Source organism: Nothoprocta perdicaria, unplaced genomic scaffold (genome assembly GCF_003342845.1).
Source record: "Nothoprocta perdicaria isolate Ctin4 unplaced genomic scaffold, notPer1 scaffold_431, whole genome shotgun sequence".
NCBI classification, from domain to species: Eukaryota; Metazoa; Chordata; class Aves; order Tinamiformes; family Tinamidae; genus Nothoprocta; species Nothoprocta perdicaria.
Genome location: NW_020455679.1, coordinates 106,889 through 130,003, shown reverse-complemented (window position 1 = coordinate 130,003; position 23,115 = coordinate 106,889). Strand labels below are relative to the sequence as shown.

Sequence of the window (23,115 nt, the reverse complement as noted above, 5' to 3'; positions counted from 1 at the left end):
AGCGCGGGGGAGAAACGAGCAGAACGAAAGAGGAAACGGCAGAGCGGAAGCGGCCTCCTCCCCGGGGAGCTGGCGGCCCCGCTGCGGCTCCRCCGGCTCGGGTGCCACCGGGGCAAGGAGGGATTTGGCCCCGTTGCACCTTTATTCCGCCGCGGAGCACCGTGTTGCTGAGGAGGCCGAGGCGCGCGGAGCAGCGGGAAGCAGCGTTCCCAGCTCGCCCGGGCACCCCGGGCGCCTCTGTTCTGCTGCACGGGCACACGTTGCACGCGCCGAGASCAGCGCAATAAGTTAAATCCCTGGGAATGCTCATGGCAGTGCAGAGCGCGCGGATGCTCGTGTGAGACAGCTCTGGCCCAGCSCCAAATCCTCCCGAATTTGGCCCATCTTTGCATTGAGCGCAGTTCCTCCTCGGGTCCTGTGGGATGGAGGCACAGGTCAAGGTCCATAAGGGAAAACAAAATCCGGAGGAGAGAGCGCGCTTGCATGCACGCGTCCGTAGGTGCTGGTGCTGCTCGTCTCCGTAAAAAACAGGTAGCAAAAGTCAAAACCCCGGAGCGAGAGGCTCTCCTCCGTGCACAGGGCGGGCTGGCGGTGTCCGGCCTTCCTAAGCCTTCGGGCTGCTCGGGGAGTCGGGAACGGGGTCTGGAAAAGAGCAAGCGGAGCAGGTGAGGGCTCGTGAGCCCAACAAGGTGGCTGCTCCTTGCAGCTTTGGGCCCCCTTGGCCTTCCTGCTGCCGTTGGCACTCACCCAGCGTGGGGAAGAAGCAGTCGCCGGGGCCCGGGGGCGAGAGCGGCGTGCCGGGCTCGGAGAGCAGGCGCCGGCCGGACTCGGAGGGCTGCCGGGCGGGCGCGTAGGGCAGCGGCGCCCGCGGCCACGTCTCGGCGGCGGGCACAGCCTCGAAGACGGGGTTCTCGATGCCCTGCGCGCTGCTGTGGGCCAATGGAGGGGCCAGGTTGAGCCAGGGCTCACCCCGTCCCCGCTTTGGGGTGGTGCTTTTTTAAAGGGAAGGGGTAAGGGGGGGCAATGTGCAGAGTGTCTCCTCACCTCTCCATCCGCACGAGCTCGTGGGCGCCTGCAAAGAAAGCAGAGAGGCTACATGAGGATAGGGGTCTTGCTGAAGCAAGGGGAAATAGTGCTTTTTTGGGGGGGTTGCAATGGGGAGTACGTACGCCTGTTGGTGACCGCCTGCCGCTGCTTGTAGATGAGGAGGAGGATGAGGGGCAGGCAGAGGATGCCCACGATGCAGGCCACTGTGGCCAGCGCGGCGGCCGTGGTGTCTGCAAGGCAAGGAGGCGGCAGGGCTCAGCGGCCTGCGGCGCTGCTGCAGGACACCCCGGGCCCCGCACAAGCACCCAGGGCTGAGCAACCGGGGCGGCCCTGCCTCACCTTTGCTGGCGGCGGCGTGGAAGGTGCAGTTCTGCAGCGCTCCTTGGCCTGCGGAGAGCAGAGGAGGGCCCATGAGAGGCCGCAGGGACCCCGGCCCGTGCCCCGCCGCTCCCTGGCCYTCCCCTGCGCCGCGCGCTCCGGCTCGCTCACCCTGCCGTATCTGGAGCTCCACGACGCCGTGGGCCACCTGCCGCGCGTGCGGCTTGCCGTGCTCGCGGTGCGCCTCCACCGCGTAGCAGCAGTAGTTCCCGCTGTCGCCCAGCGTCAGGTTGGTGACCAGCACGTGGAAGGCGCCGTGGCGGTCGGGGAGGAAGGCGACGCCGTGGGGCGTGGCGGAGCCGCCGGCCCCCGGCCCGTGGTGCGCGGCGGCCTCGTGGCGCATCTCGCGCTCGCTGGCGTTGCGGATGTGCCGCTTCTCGGAGCAGCTGCGGTCGCCGTCGCCGCTGAAGTACCACGTCTTGTAGAGCAGGTCGTGGTGGTCGGCCAGCGGCCCCGACACGCGGCACGTCAGCGTCACGTTCTGCCCCTCGGGGCACACGCAGAGCGCGTAGGGCGCCGTGACCAGCAGCGCGGCCGCCCTGCCTGCGGGAGAGGGCGAGCGGCAATGCGAGGGCTGCCCGGACCCCCGGGGTGCAACGTGCAGGCACCCATGCAGACCCCACTGCTGCATGCATGGGCACGGCATGCACTGCACACATGGGCAGGCTCCACATACCCATCGCTCGCCATGCCCATCGCTCCCCATCCCATCCCGTTGTGTGGCCGCAGCTGCAGCTCCTCATCGCGCAGCCCGCCCCGAGGGCGGCTGCGGAAAGAGGAGAGCGCTCTCAGACAGGCCGGAGGAGGCCGGAGGAGGCCGGAGGAGGAGGAGCGCCCGGCCAGCTGCGCTCCCACCCTGCCCGTGGTGGTGCATGAGGCGCTTGTTTTTCCGCCGTCCCGGAGGCGGAGGGGGAGCTCTGTGCACATCATGAAGCTGCCTGAGGCCGGGCTCCCCGTGCTTGCAGAAACACTCCGGGTGCAGAGAGTGCTCCAAGGCACCCGGGATCCCAGCACAGGAGGGCTGCAGGGCATCCCAACGTGCCCAGCCGAATCAGGAACCCCCGGGGTGGGTTTCCCAGCAAAGGAGGCTCCCGGCTGGGGAGCTGGTGTTATTAGGACGAGATGTTCTCGTATTTCGGCAACATCCTGTTGTTCCCGCAGCGCCCGCCTGGCCCGGATCTGAGGTTTTTCACTTGCTATATCGAGGCGGTGTCAGCCAGAGGTGGCAGCGCCAGCGGGGAGCATCCCGCCCAGGGCACCCCACGCTCCCCAGCCCATAGCTGGGGCTGGTCAGAGCTGTGGATCAGCACTGCACTGGACACACTGTGGACGGGTGTCCCGCGGGAGCAGCGGGGGGAAGCAGGGGCTCTATGGGAGGAAGCGGCACTGCACCTTGCGAGCAGCCCTGCAGAAGGGCAGCGGAGAAGCCGGGGGAGGCAGCGCTGCGGCTCAGCACCCCCATGCTCGGGTCTGTGGCACCCCGCATCCCCACCAGCACCCGTCACCCGGCCCCTGCTGAGCACCGCGTTTCTTCTCCGTTTGACCACGCAATCGGAAAAAGAACAGCACCTYTACCAAGCACGTCGGAAGCCAGATGGGGACCCTAGTCCCCCCCTGAATACCCTCTCGTTCCCCTGGTAAACTTGGCTCAGTCCCTCACAAGGCAGATCTGTGCAGCCCCTTTCCCAGTGGGAGCATCCCTGTCCCACCCGGAACAGAATATCTTGCCCCCGCTGCTCCCGCTTTGCTCTGCCCGAAGGGACTTTCAGAAAGGTTCAGTGTGCAAGTGGCTCTGGGTCTAGGAAGTGTTCCCAGGAGATTAAAGCACCTGCGGGAGCAAAAAAAAAAAAAAAAAGCCACCTGGAATTTGGCAGGAGCGAGAGCAGCGGGTCGCGGTTTAAGCGGCACGGCTTAGGGGAGGTTTTGTTGTTGTTTTAGTTGGAATCGCTTTGGGGAAGTGGGGCTGGATGCGCTAAGCGCTCTTGCTGGCGCCGAGCCCCGGCACTGCTGGGGAGGGGGTGACGGGTGGTGGGACCGCGCTCCCAGGCAGCCTCTTTCTCCCACCCGGCGCACGGAGCTGCCCTCGGCAGCCCTCAGCAGCAGGAAAACCCCTTGCAAAGAGAGGAGAGTTTGCAAAGAGGGCGGAAAGCTCCGCGGGCGCCGCCGCCGCCAACGCCTYGCTCCTGCGCCCCGCTCCGATTGCAGCCCGCGTGTGCCCCCCGGAGCCCCTGCGCTTACCGAGGGCCGCGAGCAGGCAGAGCGCGGCCAGCAGCAGCCGCGGCGGTGCCTCCATGGCCGGGCTCGGCCTCGCCGGCCGCTGCGCCTCCGCCGAGCCTCCCGCTCGCACTGAGCCGCCCGGAGCGCGCAGGAAATTTCCCAGAGCCGGCGAGACCTGCGAGCACCCCCAGGAGGTGAGAGCGAGCAAGGAGCCGGGCTGGGCGCCCGCGCATCTGGAGCGGCAGCTGTATTGCAGCAGCTGCTGGAGGATGCTCCCTCGCCCGGCCAGCGYGTTGCTCAGCCGTGACCGTCAGTTCTGGTGAGGACTCACAAAGTCCTAAGGACACGGACACCCAGTGGATAAATCCCTGGGTTCTCACTGGTTCTCAATAATGTTGCCTGCAAGGGTAAAAACAGGGCATAAAGGAGGCCCGTGCTTGGCTTGGGAGCACCAGGCACCTCCATAAACCAGTGGCTGCACCTGGTGCTACCTGGAGGTGCCTGGTGTTGGGGATGTGCCTGGAGCCACAGCTCGCCTTCTTCCCCACAACTCCTGGCGCCCCTTGGCACATTCCCCACAGGCGACGTCTCCTCCATGTCCCACAGGCCACCACCACAGTGCACGTCACAGTCCTGGACGAGAACGACAACGCTCCCGCCTTCCAGAAGCCCCTCTACGAGGTCACGCTGGACGAGGGGCCCTCCTCACTCAATGCCACCCTCGTCACCGTGCAGGCCCGCGACCAGGACGAGGGGCCCAATGGCACCGTTGCCTACGCCATCACTGAAGGCAACATCTTGGGCACCTTCCACATTGACAGCGTCACGGTCAGTAAGGACACGGGGCAGTGACATCCTGCTCAACCCCGCCACGTGTCGTAGGGGTTGACCCTCTCCACACCGCCCTCCTGTTGCAGGGGCAGATCCGCACCGTGAAGGAGCTGGACTACGAGATCAGCCACGGGCGCTACACCTTGATCGTCACCGCCACCGACCAGTGCCCCATCGTTTCACGACGCCTCACGTCCACCACCACGGTAGGGAGCTGGAGAGGCTGTGGCACGTTGACATTCCAAGGTCTCTGAGTTCCGCCTCCGGGGAGCAGTTTCACATCTCCTTCCCAGGGATATGTAGCTGCTTTTCCCAGCTGCAGCCATGCAGCCCGGAGGCTGCAGCCCTGCTCCAGGTTGCAGAACACAGAGGCGTTGGTCAGCACTGAGCAGCTCCCATGCAAAAACCTAGTTTTCCTCCAGTCATTCGCTTCTTTTCTCTGCAGCACTTCCATCATCTCCAACACGCTACAATGCCCTGAGATAAGAACTCTAATCAAAGCATGAAGAGCAGAGTCTTAGCTGTTCCAAAGCCGATATTTTATGGGATTTTGATTGTTCTGGGAGCCCACACCAAAAAATCAATAAGTCCTATAACAGATGTTGCCCACATCAAGCCTGATTTCAGAGTTTGCCAATAGAAAGGACTAGTTAGATCTTCTCTGTCTTCTTCTTGTGGGCCATTATGTTTCACACATATACTGATCYAAGCATTTTCTAGTCCTCCAAAAGAAGATAAGGTCTTGTGGGCAGACAAGCGAGGAACCAGTGYGAGATCTGGTCTCTGCATAAAACATATCCCTGCACCTTGCCTGCAGGTGCTGGTGAACCTCAACGACATCAATGACAACCAACCCACCTTCCCACGGCCCTATGAGGGACCCTTCGACATCACGGAAGGGCAGCCGGGCCCCCGCGTGTGGACCTTCCTGGCCCACGACGGGGACTCGGGGCCCAGCGGGCAGGTGGAGTACAGCATCATCGCTGGGGACCCTCTTGGTGAGCCRAGACGCTCCACCTGTGGCTGGGTCTCCCCAGGGTTGCATGCCCTTCTTGTCCACCCAGTGATGTAGGGAGCAGAAGAGCTGTCAGATGACCCATGCCCAAGCAGAGCCATGCCCTGTGGTCTGCTCTTTCTACCGCTTGCTTTGAGGACTGAAGTGGTGGAAACCACCTTCTCTTGGCCATATGAACCACTCTTCAACCACTCTTCATCACCACTCTGTGGTGATGCTGCCCCAGCCTCTCCGATACTCGTGGGTACCCAAGATGCTTCTCCACAACCCCACGAGCCACAGCAGCTGGGCGCAGCGCCCACGCACTGCCCCGGCACGGGGAGAGGGGCAGCAGGGCAGGACCACCATGGGTTGCGTCCCCCGCGTGCCGCAGCACAGGCTGCCATTGGGCAGGGCAGGGGGTGGGTGGCAGCGGCTTGGGGCGCTGGCGGAAGCGTTGCAGAAGAGCCGTCCTCCCAGCCCATTGCCGCTGCCGCTTCGGGCTTTCGACACCAGGAAATCCTGTTTTGAGCAACAGGAACCTTTAACCCGTGAGCGGCTGGCAAGAGGGGCTTGCGCAAGGAACCGCGGCCCTGGGGCGGAGGAATCTGTTTAAAAACAAAAGCAATTAAAGAAAAAAATTAAAAAAAAAAAAAAAAGCAGAAAGAGAAACAGAGAAAGGCAAACGTGTGGCCCCGAGCAGACAGGGACCGCGTGTCTGCAGCTCCTGGCCAAGCCCCGCGGTGCCCGGGGGCAGATGGAGAGGCAGCACGGAGCATCCCCGCATGCTGCATCTGCTGGGACGGGGCACAGCTGTTCCTCGGCAGATGGGGGGCTGCGGTGACTCCAGCCAAGGGGTCCTGGCTGCTGGAGCCCTGTCCCGTCTACCAGCTGACCCGGGCTGCAGAGCCCCGCCAGTCCCTTGGCTTGTCATGCAGCCCGGGCAATTCCCAGAGCCCGGAGGTGCTGGCAAGGCACCCAGCATCTCAGACAACCCAGCAAGCCAGATGTTGTCCCAGCACCTCTTTGGCTGGTCGACCAGCCAACCCTGTGCCCACTGATACCCATGGGAAGATGAGCTCTTGGGTGCAGTAAGATGCTTTGAGGTGGTCCAAGGCCACCGAGCTCAGGACCGCGGCAGTGGCCATGACCTCTTGCTCTGGGCAGGCATCCCATGGCATGGGCCTGATGCCAGCCCTCTCCACCCRCTCTCTGCACTCTGCCAGGGGAGTTTGTGATCTCGCCCGTGGAAGGGGAGCTGCGGGTACGGAAGGATGCCGAGCTGGACCGTGAGAACATCCCCTTCTACAACCTCACCATCGCCGCCCGTGACAGAGGGGTGCCGCCGCTCAGCTCCACGGTGAGCCCCTCCAGGGCAGGGACCACCACCGGGACCTGTTCTCAGGCTCCTTCCCGTGCCTCAGGGCCTCCTTTCCTTTGCCCTCCCCTCCTTGAGCTCTTAGGTGGAAAGGATGGGCCTGCACATTGCCTGCCAGGTGCTGGATTGTCTCTGTTCCCCTCCAGATGGTGGTGGGCGTGCGTGTGCTGGACATCAACGACAATGACCCCGTGCTCCTCAACCTCCCCATGAACCTCACCCTCAGTGAGAACGCCCCCGTCTCCAGCTTTGTCACCCGCATCCTCGCCCGGGATGCAGACCAGGGCCCCAATGCTCTCCTGACCTTCGACATCACCTCGGGCAACTCGGAGAAGGCCTTTTACATCAACAGCACCGTACGTCAGCTGGGGTTCCGGGCTCTCCCATGCACCAGTGGCAAGCGGGGAGGTGGATGGTGGTCACTGTGGCCGGGCATAGCCTTCATCTTCACCCGCATGTGCATGTGTTCTGCATGCTGCCTTGCATATGCGGAGTCCCCAAGTGCTGGCCTGATGTGGCTTTGCCTAGCCTAGGTGGAAATGGGGGATGAGGATCAAGGAGGAAGGCAGGGCACCAGCAAGACAGCCAGGAGGAAGCCCACCTCCCTTCCGTTTAATGCATCTCCTCCTTTTCTCTTGACAGACTGGCATCATCTATGTAAACCGCCCCTTGGACAGGGAGCGGGTGGCCGAGTACAGGCTCACCATCACAGTGAAGGACAACCCTGAGAACATGCGCAATGCCAGGAGGGTAATTACGGACGTGCTGGGGCTTCCCAGTGGGGCAAGAAGCTGGAGGTATGGCGGGTGGGAGAAGAGGCTCCTGCCAAAGCCACAAGCAGAGGGTGTGTTTAGTTGGACCATATTCTAGCTGCGAGACGATCACAAGATGGATGGAGTAGCCAACACTTCAGMRTGCTGTGCTGCCATTCAGAGGGACCTGGACAGGCTGGAGAGTTGGGCAGAGAGGAACCTCCTGAGGTTCAACAAGGACAAGAGCAGGGTCCTGCACCTGGGGAGGAATAATCCGACATCAGTACAGATTAGAGGTTGACCTGCTGGAGAGCAGCTCAGCAGAGAGGGACTTAGGAGTCCTGGTTGACACCAAGTTAACCATGAGCAAGTAGTGCCCTCATGGCCAAGAAGGTCAATGAGATCCTGGCCTGCATCAGGAAGAGTGTTGCCAGCAGGTCAAGGGAGGTGATCCTGCCCCTCTACTCAGCTCTGGTGAGGCCACATCAGTCTCCAAAAGACCAGCCCCTTCTGGGCTCCCCAGTATAAGAGGGATGTGGAGCTTCTAGAGAGGGTCCAGCAACCAAGATGATTGAGTGAATGGAGGAGAGACTGAGATGAGCCTGTTTTCTCTGGAGAAGAGAAGGCTGAGAGGGGATCTGATTAGTATGCACATATGTATATATAGTACATGAAGGGGGAATGTAGGGAGGTAGGGGTCAAGCTATTCCCAGTGGTGGCCAGTGATAGGACAAGGGGAAATGGGTGTAAGTTGAAACACGGGCAGTTCCATCTCCACATCTCCATAGTGAAGAACTTCTTCAATGTGAGGGTGCCAGAGCCCTCGAACAGGCTGCCTAGGGAGGTTGTAGAGTCTTCCAAACCCACCTGGATGCTGCCCTGTGCCGCGTGCTCTGGGTGTCTCTGCTGGTGCAGGGGGGTTGGACTAGATGATTTCTAGAGGTCCCTTCCAATCTTAACCATTCTGTGATTCAGTGAGACCAGGACTATTCTCTCCTGGATCCAAGCAGGGAAGAGTAGGCAGGCAACAAGATGCCCATGCCATGGGTCTCAGGCAGCTCCCATGACTCAGGGMTTGGCAGCTAACGGTCCCTCTAGCAGGAACGATCTGCAGCTCCCTCCAGGGAAAGTTCCAGAGCAGGAGCTCTGCTGCCTGCCCCGGCACTTGTGCTCTGCATGGCACCAGTAGCACAGTTAGAGATGAAGGCAGGACTGCAGGAGACAGCCGTAGCTACATCATGGAARGCAGGCCAGAGATGAGCAGAGAACTAGGTGGCATTAGGTGGTCACCCTTTGGGGTGTGGGCCAAGAAGGGAAGTCCAGTCATAGGGTTAGAAGCCACACGGCTCCTCTAGGGGCCTCTTGGGAACAGAGCACTGTGTGTAAGGGGCTCCAGGATCTTGATATGATAGAGATGGGATGTGAGCTGAGGAGAGGACATCGCAGTCATTGCCCTCTTGTCCTTGTTTTCCTTCACACACCTTCAGGATTTTGACCTGCTGGTCATTAAAATAGCGGACGAGAACGATAACCACCCGCTCTTCACTCAGAGCTCCTACCAGGCTGAGGTGATGGAGAATTCACCCCCAGGTAGGTCTCTCCTTGCTCCTTTACACGCCTCTGGCCTCTTGGGGCCAGAGGAGGGTAGGTGTCTCACAAGCCATGCTAGATGAGATGCCATGGGCTGAGCTCCRACTTTGCCGTTGAGCGTGGAAGCACTTCAGCTCATTGGGAAAGGCTGCAACCAAGGAGAGGTCCTACCAGCTGCCAGGGCCCGTTAGCCACAGAGCTAGGAATAGGTATCCTCTTTTTCCCCTCCTGCCACTTGAGTTGTTTGACCACAAATAGGTCCATTTCCAGCATCAGAGGCTGGTAGCTACACACAGAGCTGGGCTATCTCCAAAAGGCCACACTGGACTCCAGCCACGCAGAGGTTTCTCAGCGAGGTCTTCGTGCACACATGCACGTCGGGGGGAACCCAGGAGCAGCGCTGGGGACAGCCGGTCTGACAGATGTGTCTGTTTGCTTTTAGCTGGACGCTACGCCTCCTCCTCCTGGGCCTCGCGAGTCAGTCCGCCAAGGCTGCAGCAGCCGCCCGTGCTGTCTCATACCCACGAGGCCTCACTCTGTTTGCCTCCTCCATCCATCCATTGCTGTCCCTCATGTGTCACCAGGGCGGGAGCGGGGTGCAAGGGGTTCCACGGGGGTGACCTCCCCTTGCTCACCCTTGTCATCCTGTCCAGGGACCCCCATCATGGTGCTTAACGGGCCCATCCTGGCTCTGGACAGTGACGAGGGAAGCAACGCCGTGGTGACATACCAGCTYCTGGAGGCATCTCCGGACTTGTTCATTATCGACAACAGGACAGGTGACGTAAGCCCAACCCAGAGCTGCAGGACAGCCGTATCAGCACCACAGGGCACATAGCGGGGTCTGTCACCTGGTGTGTCCATGTCCTCCAGGTGCAGTTGTGGTCAAGCCTGGCAGGGTGATAGACCACGAGGCCTTCCCAAGCCCTCAGCTGGACTTTACTCTGGTGGCCAGTGACGTGGGAGGGCTGAACAGCACTGCGAGCCTCCAGGTGACCATCCTGGATGAGAACGACAACCGTCCCATGTTCCACCCAGCGTCCGTGACCGCACGACTGCGGGAGAACAGCCCTCCAGGTCAGGAGATGGTCAGGAGGGGTCCCACCATGGGCCCCGGCGGTCCCGTGTAGTGTGCCGTGTCCCCTCCTCCAGGTTTTTCCGTCCTCCAGGTGACAGCAACAGATGCCGACAGCGGCCTCAACAAGCAGCTGGACTACCGCATCGAGGGCGGGGGGCAGGACAGGTTTGTGATCGACGCTGCCTCAGGGGTGATCCGTGTGGCCAACCACACGATCGACCGGGAGGAGCGGGACACCTACCGGCTCACGGTGGTGGCCGTGGACCAAGGCACGCCGTCWCTCTCGGGCACGGCCACCGTTCTCCTCTTCATCGACGACGTCAACGACTGCCGGCCCGAGTTCATCAACCCCGTCATGACAGTGAGCGTGCCCGAGTCGGCCGCCCCAGGCACGGTGGTGGCTGAGGTGACCGCAGTTGACAGAGACCTCAATGCTCGCCTGGAGTACTACCTCCTGGAGATCGTGGCCCGCGATGACACGGATGCGCTGGTGCCCGACCAGCAAGGGGTGTTCACAGTGGATTTCAGGACAGGTAGGAGGGCAGGAGGGGCGGCACGGGCAGCGCGACTCCCTCTCCTGTCTTCTGCTGCTCTGCTGCTCTGCCTAGAGGTAGGTGTCCAAGACACACAGAGGGGAGGGGGTGCTCCGTGCTCCACTCCTCCGATGCTTCTTGCTCGCGCTGCCTTCTTCTCTCTCCTGTGCCTGGCAGAGCTGCTGGCTACCTGACTTGACTAACACTTCTCTTTCCTTTCTGGACCGCCGGGATTGTCTCTATGTCCATGCACGTGCTGCCCATGTCTCTCGTTGCGTTCCATCCGTGGTGTCCCCCTCCATCTCACTCATGCCCATCCCATTGCCTCCGCTCCTGGCCGCCCTCTCTGGGTGCCCTCCAGGCGCGCGGCAGCTCTGCAGCCTTCGCAGACCCAGCGTGGGCCGCTCCGGCGCACCTCGCCGGGGAGGCCTGCCAGGGTAAGTGGTGCTAGTGGGTCTCAGGGAGAGGAGGATGAGGTGTCCCACCATGTCCCAGGCTGCTCTGTGGATTCATCTGCTCCAAAGTCCGGGTGTTTTGCAAGGGTAGAGCTGATCTGGGGAAGAGAAACTTCCCCCATCTGCATGGGCATGACTCTTAAAAGAAAGACCTCAAGGACCAGAGCTCCTGTGGATGGCATCCCTCAGGAGTACCAGGAATTGCTCCTAAGACCGGTCTCCCTGTCCCAGCCCCTACCCAGGCTGAGACATTGTGAGACCTGACTAGCTGGACAAAGAGGAGCAGACAGGGAGGCAGGAGACAGGAGGCAAAGAAATCCCTCCCACAACCCTTAGCTACCAGTTGTTTCTCCTGTTGAGCTTTTGGGAGAGGCAGGAGAGCAAGTGCAGTGCCTGGATGGTGCAGACCTGTCTGCCTTGGGCCCCTGGCAGAACGCGCAGGTACAGCTGGTAACCCAAACCCTTTTGGGATTCCCAGGAGCTGTGAAGATCAAAACTCCACTCAACCGGGAGCTAGTGGCCACCTACGAGGTCACCATCTCCGTGCATGACAATGCCAGTGAAGTCCTTGACCGCTCAGTCAGCGTGCCCAATGGTGAGTGTGGTCTCGTGCTCCAGAGCACATGCAGGGCAGGGACAGATGAGCTGTCACACCACCAGCTCAGGGTCCTAGGGCATTGCTGAATATTACAGCACTTCATGAAGAACCAGYTGCTGATCAATGGGAGCTTCTCGTTTCCATCTTTACAACACTCTCTTGTTCCTCCCCTCTCTTTCTCCCTTGTCCTCTTCCTCTTGGTGTCCACCTTGCACAGCCAAGCTAACCATCAATGTCTTGGATGTCAATGACAACACACCCCGCTTCCGCCCCTTCGGGGTCACCTATTTCACTGAGAAGATCCTGGAGGGAGCCACGCAAGGCACCACACTAATCTCCATCTCAGCGGTGGACCCAGACAAAGGGGCCAATGGGCAGATCACCTATGAGCTGCTAGATCTCTCCCCAGAAGGCTACGCCTGCCTTGAAGACCAGTCAGCAGGTTGGTGAGCTGGGATAGGTACAAGTCCCCCAAGACCCATCAGACAGGGGAAAGGAAAGAGTTGGACTATGGCCCCYTGACACAGCCCAGTCTTAAGAAGCTTAAGAGGGGGGCCAAGCTGTATCAACGGGTAGGGAGGAATCTTTAATTCATTTCTCTCCTGTGTTCTGGCAGAAGAGACTCCCTTATTGCCTCCATCCACCCAGGGCATCGCAGCTCTCAAGCCATGTCTTGTGCAGTGATAACTGCGGAGGGGGTCTGGAGCAGGTTTCTGATGCCAGGTATCTGCCATCCTCTAGGGAAGGTCATAGCCAACAGGACAGTGGACTATGAGGAGGTGCAGTGGCTGAACTTCACCATTCGAGCTTCGGACAACGGCTCTCCCCGCAGATCTGCCGAGATCCCTGTGTACCTTCAGATAGTGGACATCAACGACAACAATCCCATTTTCAGCCAGCCATCCTATCAGGTGAGTAGGGCTCACCATGCTGAGTTGGTTGGGCAGCACCTGACAGGACAGAATAGGCCAAGAACTGGGTGCTCTTAGAGGATCATCTTCTTCCCCCTGTATGTGCTTAAACCATGTGAAATAGATGGTCACCCCAATGATGCTCGTGCTTTCACTGAAGGTGAATCAGCTCCTTTCCTCCACTAGAACAGCAAGTGATGAAACAACCTGTCCTTCCTCCTCTTGCTTGCAGAAAGCTGTCTTTGAGGATGTGCCGTTGGGTACAGTCATCCTGAGGGTCCAGGCCACAGATGCAGATTCCGGGCATTTTGCTCTCATCCAGTACAGCCTAGGGGATGGAGAGGGCAAGTTTGGGATAAATCCCAACACGGTAAGAAGCCAATTGAGGCTGTAAGAGAGGGGAAAACAGGGAGGGGAGACTGGGATGGCCCCCAGCGGCCACGGTTGAGCGGAGCATGGGGCTGACTCTGATTTCAGTGCAAACCAGTAGTGTTAACCAGTGGTGTGGGGCTGTGCACAGCCTTATTGTGGGTGCTGGGGCTCAGGATGAGGCTGTTTGCCTGAGCAAGGAGGTGAGACAGCCTTGCCCCCATACCTCGCAGGCTGTCCCCTCTCGAGTAGCAGATCTGCCAGGCAAGAAGCACCTGAAGGTTTCCATGTGCTGCAGGGTGATATCTACATCCTGTCTGCCCTGGACCGGGAGAAGAAGGATCACTACACGCTGACCGCTGTGGCCAGGGACAACCCCGGGGACGTYTCTAGCAACCGTCGAGAGAACTCTGTGCAGGTGGGGGCCTCCTCTTCCCACTGCCTCTCATGCAGTAGTGTCCAACCTAGTCTGGAAGAAGGTGTCAAAGCTCTGGCTTTCCTCCCCATGGGGTTTGCTATAGGAGGGAACTAGCCAAGAGGAAAACCAGATGACCCCCAAACAGGGGCTACAGGATGAATGCTGCAGAGAAGCAGCCTGGAGGAAGGAGACCATATGGGCACTGTCTGACCTGCTCCAGCGCCGAGTATCCCCCCAGCACMTCACAGTTTGTCTCAGGTGGCTGGTGGAGACTGAGCCCTCCAGGGAGGGCCAGGGGGATGGGGATGCTATTGTGCTCCAGTGCTCCGGCCAGCTGCAGAGTGAATGGGCCTCCACCCTGGCCCACTGCTGTTCCCATTGTCGGAGACAGGAATTCGATCAGCAGAGGGAAACAAATAGCAGGAAGGGCACCGCGGACCGACGGCAGAGGCATGCTGTGCTGTCCGGGTCACAGCAGGGCTGCGGTTGCCTGCGCAGCCATCTCAGGTAGCCTCAAGTAACCCACCAAGCTGTGTCTTGAATGTTCAAGGTGTTGATCACAGTCCTGGACATCAACGACTTCCGGCCTCAGTTCAGCAAGAGCCAGTTCAGCACCAGCGTCTACGAGAACGAGCCGGCAGGGACATCTGTGATCACCATGAGCGCAACAGACCTGGACGAGGGAGACAACGGGGTGGTGACCTACAGCATCGAAGGCCCGGGAGCAGGTAGGCACTGGCAGTGAGAGGTGTGTGTGGGACGTCCTCCATGGCAACGGGAAGGGCTAGGAAGAGGAATTGGAGGAGGTGTTTGGACCAAATCACATTTCCCGTGTCCTTCTGTGGTTAGATGCAGGCCCAGGAGCAGTTGCTTTCAGTATCATTCTGCAGTTTCCAGTTCCTCGTRGCATGCCATGTCACGACCTTGCCTACCTTCATGCCACAACCAGGCCTTGACTTCTGTCCAGGTCTCGTTATCAAGTTATATCAAGTGTCCTGAGCCAGAGGCGTGTTTATTTCGTCCTCAGAGGCCTTCAAGATCAACAAGGACTCCGGGCTCATCACGTCTCGGCGACGTTTGCAATCCTACGAGAGGTTCAACTTGACCGTGGTGGCTACGGACAAAGGACGACCCCCTCTCTGGGGGACCACCATGCTCCACATTGAAGTCATTGACATTAATGACAACCGGCCTGTATTTGTCCGCCCGCCCAACGGCACCATCCTGCACATTAAGGAGGTAAACCCAGGGACAGGGTTGCTGCCTGGGAATGGAGAGGTTGCCAAAACCCTTCTCCGTGTGTGCCTGAGCACGAGCAGTGGATATGGATTCACAGGGGAGCTTTGGGGAACAGAAACGCCAGCGGCACACAGAAATAAGGAACAGTTGGTCGCTGGCTGCTGAGTTTATTTATAAATGAGGGCTGAAATGCTGACATTTAAGACAGTTTCTCCTTTCTGAGAAGCCAGGCTTAGCTCAGGCCAATCCGAAACACGCACGCGAGGCACTTGCCCAACYGAGGGAAATGGTAACTCCCCATTTCCCATTTGGGACCATGGGTGTGGGCTATGCAGCTCCCACCGTGGGCCTGGGTGGGGGCAGCCATGACCACTAGAAGACAAATGAGTGGTGAGAGCACAGAGTCCTGTGTGGAGCTGTTGGTGGGGACACGCGGGCAATGTGTCACCTGACATGCTGACCTGGGCACCCAAGGGTGGTGCATAGGGCAGCCTGGTGTGTATGGAGCATTCAGCCTAGGGGCAAGGCCATCCCTCATCCCGGACTGCTCATACGCCAACAGGAAATCCCACTGCGGTCCAACGTGTACGAGGTCTATGCCACGGACAAAGACGAGGGCCTTAACGGCGCCGTCCTGTACAGCCTCCTGAAAACGGGAGCGGGAAACAAAGACTGGGAGTATTTCAGCATCGACTCCGTCAGCGGGCTCATCCAGACGGCAATGAGGCTGGACCGGGAGAAGCAGGCAGTGTACAACGTAAGCAGGCTGGGAGCGAGCCCACACGAGGGCAACCTTAACAAGAACCAAGGTGCCTCAGATCAACTGGTTGCTGGAGGAGATGGTAGCCCCCCTACCAATTCCTTGCTAAATTCCCCTCYGTGTCCCACCACCACCCCTGTCCCTGTCTTAGCACTGTCTCCTCGCCCCGTGTGCCCACGTGGCCTTGCGCAAGGCAGCCCTTTCGCTTCTSTCCGCAGCTGATCATCGTGGCCTGCGACCAGGGCCAGCCAGCTTATGAGACCATGCAGCCCCTGCAGGTCGCGCTCGATGACATTGATGACAACGAGCCTCTCTTCCTCCGGCCGCCTGTAAGGYCCGGGGCGGCCACTGCGGGGCATGGAGGGGTGCGGGTGTCCAAGGTGGCAAGAGAGGCACCAGGAGGGTGGTTTGCACGTGCCATGGTTTGCTTGCCTGCGGTAACCCTCCCTCTCCTTATCCGGGGGCTTCCTGGCAGAGGGACAGCCCCCAGTACCAGGCACTGTCTGTCCCTGAGCACTCGCGGCCTGGCACGGTGGTGGGCAACGTCACAGGAGCAGTGGACGCAGATGAGGGCTCCAACGCCATCGTCTACTACTTCATAGCAGGTAAGATGGGGTGCGTGGCTCTGCTTTACCAAGGAGGGAGCTTAGGGACCTTGAGGAGGACAAGATTGCTTCCCTCACTACTGTGCCCTGTGCATCTCTGCTTCTGCCCATCGATCCTGCCCCCCTGCAGCCCTCAGCCTCCTCCTGCGCATCCCTCACCAACATTTTGAGTTGCTCATGTCAGCTGTGAGCTGGATTTCTGCCACGATATGCAGGAGAAGTGATGCTTCACAAATCCTCCCCCAAAAGACAACTAACCTGGCTCCCCTTTCTGCGTCCTAGCTGGGAACCAGGAGAACAATTTCCAACTGAGCCGGGAGGGGAAGCTGCAAGTGCTGCGGGATCTGGACCGGGAGAAGGAGCCGTACTACTCCATCATTGTCAAAGCGTCCAGCCAGAGGAACTGGACACCACCCAGGGGCCAGCGGGCGAGCAGGGCCCAGACCTGGGACCTCAGCACAGACTTGACGCTTCAGGAGGTGCGCATCTTCCTGGAGGACATCAATGACCAGGCACCACAGTTCACCAAGGCGGAGTACACAGCGGGTAAGGGGTGCCAGGCTGCACCCAGGGCGCATGCTCTGGTCTTCAGCACCCAGAGCAGGTGACGCTCCAGGGAAAAACCTGTTTTCTCCAAGGAGGCTCTTGGAGAAAGGGAGTAGAAATGGTCAGACAAGAAGAACCAAGCCCATGGTTCATGTGTTAGTGGTGGCACTGAGGAGGAAAGGTTCCCTCTGTAGTCTCCCTGCCTGGCTCCAGCTCTCCTTCCCTTCTCTCCCTCAAAGGGGTTGCCACAGATGCCAAAGTGGGTTCGGAGCTCATCAGAGTCCTAGCTGTGGACGCCGATGTGGGAAATAACAGCCTGGTCTTGTACAGCATCCTGGGGATCCGCTACATCAAGCAGCACTCCAACGACTCCGAGGAGGTGGCCAACATCTTCAGCATCGGTACATGTGCCAGAGGCATCCTCGTGGCCAGGGCCACCAGGGAGCACCAGCCAACTACCCTTATTCACATCTCCTCCACTTACCCACAAGACAGGCTCTGGCTTTGCATGAGGAAATTTGAAGGGGCTGCAGTGGCTTGTCCACCAGGACCTGTTTTTTCATAGGCCATACTCCAAAGGACACATAGAGCTGTCCACCACGTCCTTTTCCACGTCCTCCAAAGGTTTTGTTTCAGGGCCCTTTACTGAGATTAAAGGGGTGTGTAAAAGAGAGCAGAGTCCCCCATCAAAGTGCCGGGAGAAACAGCAAAAGGCCCAAAGTGCGAGGCTTGTGGTCCAGGCACTTGCAGTGCCCCTCAGCCCTTTGGCTGGCCCAGTCATAAAGGCAGCCGAGACCCTACTCTACCTAATCATGGGTTGTGCTCATCCTTTCCCCAGGCACCCTTGACGGAATCCTGCGAACCTTCGACCTGTTCACAGCCTACAACCCCGGGTACTTTGTGGTGGACATCATGGCTTCTGACCTTGTGGGCCACAATGACACGGCCATCGTGGGGATTTATATCCTGCGAGACGATCAGCGGGTCAAAATCATCATCAACGAGATTCCTGACAAGGTCAGGCAGTTTGAGGAGGAGTTCATCAGCCTGCTCTCCAACATCACAGGGGCCATCGTCAACACGGATGATGTGCAGGTAACCACCTTCACCCATCGCTTCACTGGGACTCTGTCCTTAGGGGATACCCTGACACAGAAACCCATCCACAATGTTTCCACCAACATCACTTCCAAAAGAGATGTGGGAAGATGTGGGTTGAGATTATCAAAAACATGGTAGCCTGCTGGAAGACACTTGGGTTGGAGGTCTTTAATGGAAGGGGCCCCGTGCGAGTCCTGAGGGCCTCCTGCTCTGCAAGCCCACCTTGGGTTGTGCTCAGGAGATGCCCTGAGCCCAATGCTGCAGACCTTGCTGCTGTCTCTCCCCAGTTCCACGTCGACAAGAAAGGCCGGGTGAACTTTGCGCAGACAGAGCTGCTGATCCACGTGGTGAACAGGGAAACCAACCGGATTCTGGACGTGGAGCGGTGCGTTGCCCGGCCCTTCATGCGGCCTGCCGCCGCTCAGGCTTGTGGAGTACCCAAGGAATGTCATCAAACACGGCATGCCTGAGCAAGGCGAGGGGTCCCCCGTCAGCCGCTGTGTCCCTCCTCTTCCCAGAGTAATCCAGATGATCGATGAGAACAAGGAGCAGCTGAGGAACCTCTTCAGGAACTACAATGTGCTGGACGTGCAGCCCGCCATCACTGCCCGGGCTCCGGACGACCTTTCGGCTCTGCAGGTAACAGAGGCCTCCCGATCCCCTGGAGAAGCTTTTTGCCCAGTTAAGGTCATGCAAGTGCCCGGAGGGAGGTGCTGGTTGAGTYCCAGACGTTGCTGATCCCCCTGTCTCTCCCAGATGGCAATTATTGTGCTGGCCGTTCTCCTCTTCCTGGCCGCCATGCTCTTCATCCTCATGAACTGGTACTACCGAACAGTGTGAGTTGCCGTGGGGGTATGAGCTCTCCTTGCCGTGCTTGCATTGGTGCGCATGGCCGTTGCAGGTCTCCGTGCCTCTCCTCTGATGCATCTTCCCTGATTTCCTCTGTGTCTTTGTTTTGCAGCCACAAAAGAAAATTGAAAGCGATAGTGGCGGGCTCCACAGGTGAGCCACCATGGGGGTCTCCTGCCGAGAAGCAGAGCGAGGTCTACCTGGAGAACGTCCCTCTGGGGAGGTCCTGCCCGCCAGAGCGTGGGCGCTGGGCACAGGGAGCCGACTGGGTGCTGGGTGGGCATGCGGCTGTGCCCCCAGCCATGACGAAGGGCAAACCCCGCTCTGCCTCTCTGCAGGGAACCGGGGCTTCATGGACATCATGGATATGCCAAACACCAACAAATACTCCTTTGACGGGTGAGTCCTGACCCTCCCCAGGGTCAGGTCTCATGAGGGGCTCCAGTGTGCTCATGCACAGGGGAAGCTGGCTGTTTTTATGGTCTTTGCCTTGTATTAACATCTGTGTGTCCTCCCGCGGCAGGGCGAACCCCGTGTGGCTGGACCCCTTCTGCAGGAACATGGAGCTGGCGGCGCAGGCGGAGCACGAGGACGACCTGCCCGAGAACCTGAGCGAAATCACCGACCTGTGGAACAGCCCAGCCAGGACCCATGTGAGACGGGGCATGGGCTGCTCCTCAGCACCCCATGTGGTTCCCAGCATGGAGCCCAGCGTGGGGCAGGGTGGTGGCAATCGGCCTCTGTCACGGTGCTGGGGTTCCGCACCGATGGTGCCCGGGCTTGCTGAGGGGGTCACCGAGCTCCTGGTGCGAGGGGATGACAACCGAGGTTACCCAGGGTGGGAAGGAGATGGAGACCTCTCTGCTGCCCTCATGCCAAGGCTTGTGGTCCCCGTCATCCCCCAGGGCACCTTCGGCAGAGAGCCCTCGGCGGCCAAGCCCGAGGACGACCGCTACCTGCGCGCCGCCATCCAGGAGTACGACAACATCGCCAAGCTGGGGCAGATCATGCGCGAGGGGCCCATCAAGGTGAGCGGGGCCGCGGCGGGCTCGCCGCCCGCACCTCCGGCTTCCAGGGCGGCCGCGAGGGCCCGCTCGGCTCCGGGATGTGCCGGGAAGGGGCCAACTGCTCCCGGGGCGGGACGGAGGGCGCTGCGGCGGGTAACGGTCCTCTCTCCCGCTCCGCCCAGGGCTCGCTCTTGAAGGTGGTCCTGGATGATTACATGCGCTTGAAAAAGCTCTTTGCGCAGCGGATGGTGCATAAGGCCACCGCCAGCGTGGGGGACCGCTCCTCGGTCACGGAGGTAGACGGGGGGCGCGTGCCATGGGGAAACGTGTGTGCCGTGCCCTCTGGGATGCCGTGCCTCCTCCCGGCCTTCGCGGCCTCTGACCGAGCACGTCCTGCCGGCCTCCATGAGCAGCTCCCGCACCCACGGGAGTCCCCGTGCTCAGAAGCGGCTCCGCTCGTAGCCCTCGAGCCCATGAGGCCCCTAGGCGCCTGCTTCCCAAGAGGAGGCTCCTGGTGCCGGTGCTGATCCCTGCGCGGCCTCTTGCAGCTGATCCAGAAGGAGCTGGACGAGGACGAGGAGCCGGGCTCGGGGCAGGGCAGCCTGCGCTTCCGGCACAAGCAGCCCGTGGAGCTCAAGGGAGCCGACGGCATCCACGTGGTGCACGGCAGCACGGGCACGCTGCTCCCCGCCGACCTCAACAGCCTGCCCGAGGACGACCAGAAGGGCCTGGGCCGCTCGCTGGAGACGCTGGCGGCCGACTGCGGCGCCTACAGCGAGCACAACGCCCGCACCGAGTCGGCCAAGTCGACGCCGCTGCACAAGATGCGGGAGGTGATCGTGGAGAGCCCGCTGGAGATCACGGAGCTATGACCGGCGGCGGCAGCGCCCGCCCGGCTCCACGGAAGGGCTCGCAGGACCGGCCTGGCGTGTCATTTTACTCGCGTGTCGTTTAATCATGGAACCATTAATTATTTTTTTTTATTTTTCTTATAAAAGAAGAGAGAAAAAAAGATTTTTTTTTCCAAAAAAAAAGAAAAATTAAAAAAAAAAAAATAAAAAGGAGCAAAGCAGGGGCAAGCGTTTGGAGGCCGACTGTGCCCCAGGGAGCCCGGCGGCACCGCGGTCGCCCCTCCTGCCCCAAGATGCATGCCGGGGGGCTCCGCTTGCCATTGCTGTGTGCTGTCACCCTTTCCCGAAAGGAAAGCATCCCCCCTCAAAAAATAAAACGAAAAAAAGGACATTTTTTTCCCCCATTTTGCCGGCTTTACCAAAACATAGTGCGATGTGGAAAGGAGAAGGTGGCGGCGGCGGCGAGAGCCCGGCGGCAGCTGGGGCTGCCCACGTGGAGCGTTCGTGTGTACGTCCCCGTCCCCGTCCCCGCTCCCGCCCCAGCCCTGCGGCGCCCCCGGGGACGGGGCTGTCACGGGAACCCCAAATACACTCTCTATGGCTTTGGTTAAGCTGTCTGTCTGTCTGTCGTCCTTGGGGTCAGGGGGGACCGCGTGCATCCCGCRTGCTCCATGCCGCGTGAAGCAGCTCGTGCTGCTCTTAAACAGCAAAAAGAAAAAGCTCCTCTTATATTTATTAGCACTCCCCACCCAAAAAAACTCTATATATCTTTAGCTATTGAAGCACATATGTGCCTCTGTCTCCAGCGATGCACCTGATGGRACAGCAGAATGAAGGCACCGCGGCCTCTTTTGTTTTAATATATATATATATATTTATATACATACACACACACACACAAACACATATATATGTTTTTTAACTCTTTCTCAGCTTATCACGTCCATCCTTTTTTCTCCCCTCTCCCCCCGACCCCAAAGAGGCGAGCGTGCCAAGGCAGGCGCCGGGCCGAGGCGGGCCCCGCTCCGCTCGCCCGCAGCAGCCTCCGGGCGCAGCTCCTAGCCCCACACGTGCCGCTTGCAATGCTCGAGGGCCTGCGGAGGGGGGACAGAGACGGCGTGAGCAAGGGGGGACCACGGGTAGGTACGTGCATGGACCTCGAGGTGGTCCCTGCTCCCCGGGCACTCACGTCGCAGGCGGCGGCGGTGGCAACGCTCTGGCACCAGTACTCGGGGCCCTGGGCGCAGGGGTCGGAACCCCCGTGCTCTTCATCCTCCTCGTCATCGTCCTCCTCCTCGGGCGAGTCGCAGGCTCGCAGTTTCTGAAGGAAGAGGAACCGGATCGTGGACAAAAGTGCCGGGACGGGGTCGGGTGGTCGGCGCGCGGAGCGGGCACTCACGGTGCAGACGAAGGTGGGGTCCATCATCTGCACGAGGAGCCGCACGGCCGCCGGCTCGTACTGCATGACGAGCGCCTCGCACTGCGATGGGGAGCAGAGTGACGGGGTCACGGTGGTGACGGGGCCGGGCGGCGTGGGGCCGGGACCCCGCGTACCTTGCCCGTGAGCGGCGGCGGCAGCAGCTCGCAGCCCCGGTCGAGCACGTCGCCCAGCTCGGCCAACGTCTCGTTCTTGAGCAGCTCGTTGTCAAAGTAGGTGATGACGATCTGGCAGACGTTGCAGAAGGCGCCGGCCGAGAGGCGCTCRAGCGCCGCCGCCCCGCGCCCCGCGCCCGCGGCGCCCTTGGGGCAGCAGCGCAGCAGGGCGCACACGGCCTGCGGGTCGGTGGCCTGCAGCAGCATGACGAGCACCGCTTTGCCGTAGGAGTCCACGAAGTCCCGGCACTGGCCCACGACGCCGCGCGGCAGCAGGTCGCACACCTTCTCCATGTCGTCGACCAGCTGCGCCTGCGGGGGCGGCCGCCGTGTCACCGCACGGCACCCAGCAGCGCCCCRCGGGCGCCGTGACCTACGCACGGCGATGGGTGCCCACCTCGGTGCCGTTGGTCTCCAGGAGGCTCTCGGCCGCCTTCACAGCCGCCTGGCACACGTCGCAGAGCGCGGTGCTGCCCTCCGGGCCCTGCCACGTGGGAGCTATAGGGAATCCCGGACGCACGCAGCCACGCCCCACGCCGCGGCCCTGAGCGCCGTGGGGCACCCGCGGGCTCGGTCGCCCCCCACTTACCACATGGGGGGCGCGCAGCGCGCGCAGCACGGCCTCGGCGAGCGGCGGCAGCGGCGGCGCGCAGGCCCCTGCCAGCGCGCACAGCGCCCGCGGCTCCTGCGGGCACGGCAAGGGCTGGGGTGCCGCCGGCACACGGCGCCCTCGCCACCCCCTCGGCGCCCTCACCACCCCCTCGGCGCCCCTTTTAGAGCAATATATCTGAATAACGGGAGCGAGCTGCTTACCGCGTGCTGCAGCAGGCGCGCGGCCACCTCCGCGTACGCCGCCACGTAGCGCCGGCACTGCCAGGAGGAGGTGACCCCGGCTCAGCCCACGGTGCCCACGGCGCGTCCCGCCGCGTCCCGTTGCACCTCCTTACCTCGGGGGCCAGCAGCGGCCCCAGGCGCTCGCAGTGGCCGCGCAGGCTGGCGGCGAGGTCGCCGGCGC

The 23,115-nt window shown here is 60.8% G+C and overlaps 2 protein-coding genes across 2 annotated transcripts in view; one reads left to right on the top strand and one right to left on the bottom strand.

Annotated features, from left to right (window-relative positions):
- CDH23 (cadherin related 23) overlaps positions 1-20,627 on the top strand; it is a 74,389-nt gene extending 53,762 nt beyond the window's left edge. The window contains exons 37-68 of the mRNA XM_026046310.1: positions 4,249-4,470; positions 4,560-4,679; positions 5,291-5,471; positions 6,694-6,827; positions 6,992-7,201; positions 7,488-7,595; positions 9,085-9,187; positions 9,841-9,966; positions 10,061-10,264; positions 10,340-10,798; positions 11,732-11,848; positions 12,069-12,293; positions 12,593-12,762; positions 12,995-13,132; positions 13,430-13,549; positions 14,100-14,277; positions 14,577-14,788; positions 15,351-15,545; positions 15,767-15,877; positions 16,024-16,153; positions 16,436-16,699; positions 16,939-17,100; positions 17,538-17,794; positions 18,088-18,185; positions 18,319-18,439; positions 18,557-18,636; positions 18,762-18,802; positions 18,988-19,048; positions 19,173-19,302; positions 19,555-19,677; positions 19,839-19,952; positions 20,205-20,627. Of these exons, the coding sequence (XP_025902095.1) occupies positions 4,249-4,470; positions 4,560-4,679; positions 5,291-5,471; positions 6,694-6,827; positions 6,992-7,201; positions 7,488-7,595; positions 9,085-9,187; positions 9,841-9,966; positions 10,061-10,264; positions 10,340-10,798; positions 11,732-11,848; positions 12,069-12,293; positions 12,593-12,762; positions 12,995-13,132; positions 13,430-13,549; positions 14,100-14,277; positions 14,577-14,788; positions 15,351-15,545; positions 15,767-15,877; positions 16,024-16,153; positions 16,436-16,699; positions 16,939-17,100; positions 17,538-17,794; positions 18,088-18,185; positions 18,319-18,439; positions 18,557-18,636; positions 18,762-18,802; positions 18,988-19,048; positions 19,173-19,302; positions 19,555-19,677; positions 19,839-19,952; positions 20,205-20,528 (5,238 nt within the window). The 3' untranslated portion in view covers positions 20,529-20,627. The remainder of the gene's footprint in view (positions 1-4,248; positions 4,471-4,559; positions 4,680-5,290; positions 5,472-6,693; positions 6,828-6,991; positions 7,202-7,487; positions 7,596-9,084; positions 9,188-9,840; positions 9,967-10,060; positions 10,265-10,339; positions 10,799-11,731; positions 11,849-12,068; positions 12,294-12,592; positions 12,763-12,994; positions 13,133-13,429; positions 13,550-14,099; positions 14,278-14,576; positions 14,789-15,350; positions 15,546-15,766; positions 15,878-16,023; positions 16,154-16,435; positions 16,700-16,938; positions 17,101-17,537; positions 17,795-18,087; positions 18,186-18,318; positions 18,440-18,556; positions 18,637-18,761; positions 18,803-18,987; positions 19,049-19,172; positions 19,303-19,554; positions 19,678-19,838; positions 19,953-20,204) is intronic.
- A 938-nt stretch (positions 20,628-21,565) lies between these two features.
- LOC112953285 (prosaposin-like) overlaps positions 21,566-23,115 on the bottom strand; it is a 4,232-nt gene continuing 2,682 nt past the window's right edge. The window contains exons 6-12 of the mRNA XM_026046309.1: positions 22,914-22,970; positions 22,690-22,785; positions 22,498-22,584; positions 22,062-22,412; positions 21,907-21,987; positions 21,697-21,828; positions 21,566-21,601 (exon numbers count right to left, since the gene is read on the bottom strand). Coding sequence (XP_025902094.1) covers positions 21,566-21,601; positions 21,697-21,828; positions 21,907-21,987; positions 22,062-22,412; positions 22,498-22,584; positions 22,690-22,785; positions 22,914-22,970 — 840 coding nt within the window. The remainder of the gene's footprint in view (positions 21,602-21,696; positions 21,829-21,906; positions 21,988-22,061; positions 22,413-22,497; positions 22,585-22,689; positions 22,786-22,913; positions 22,971-23,115) is intronic.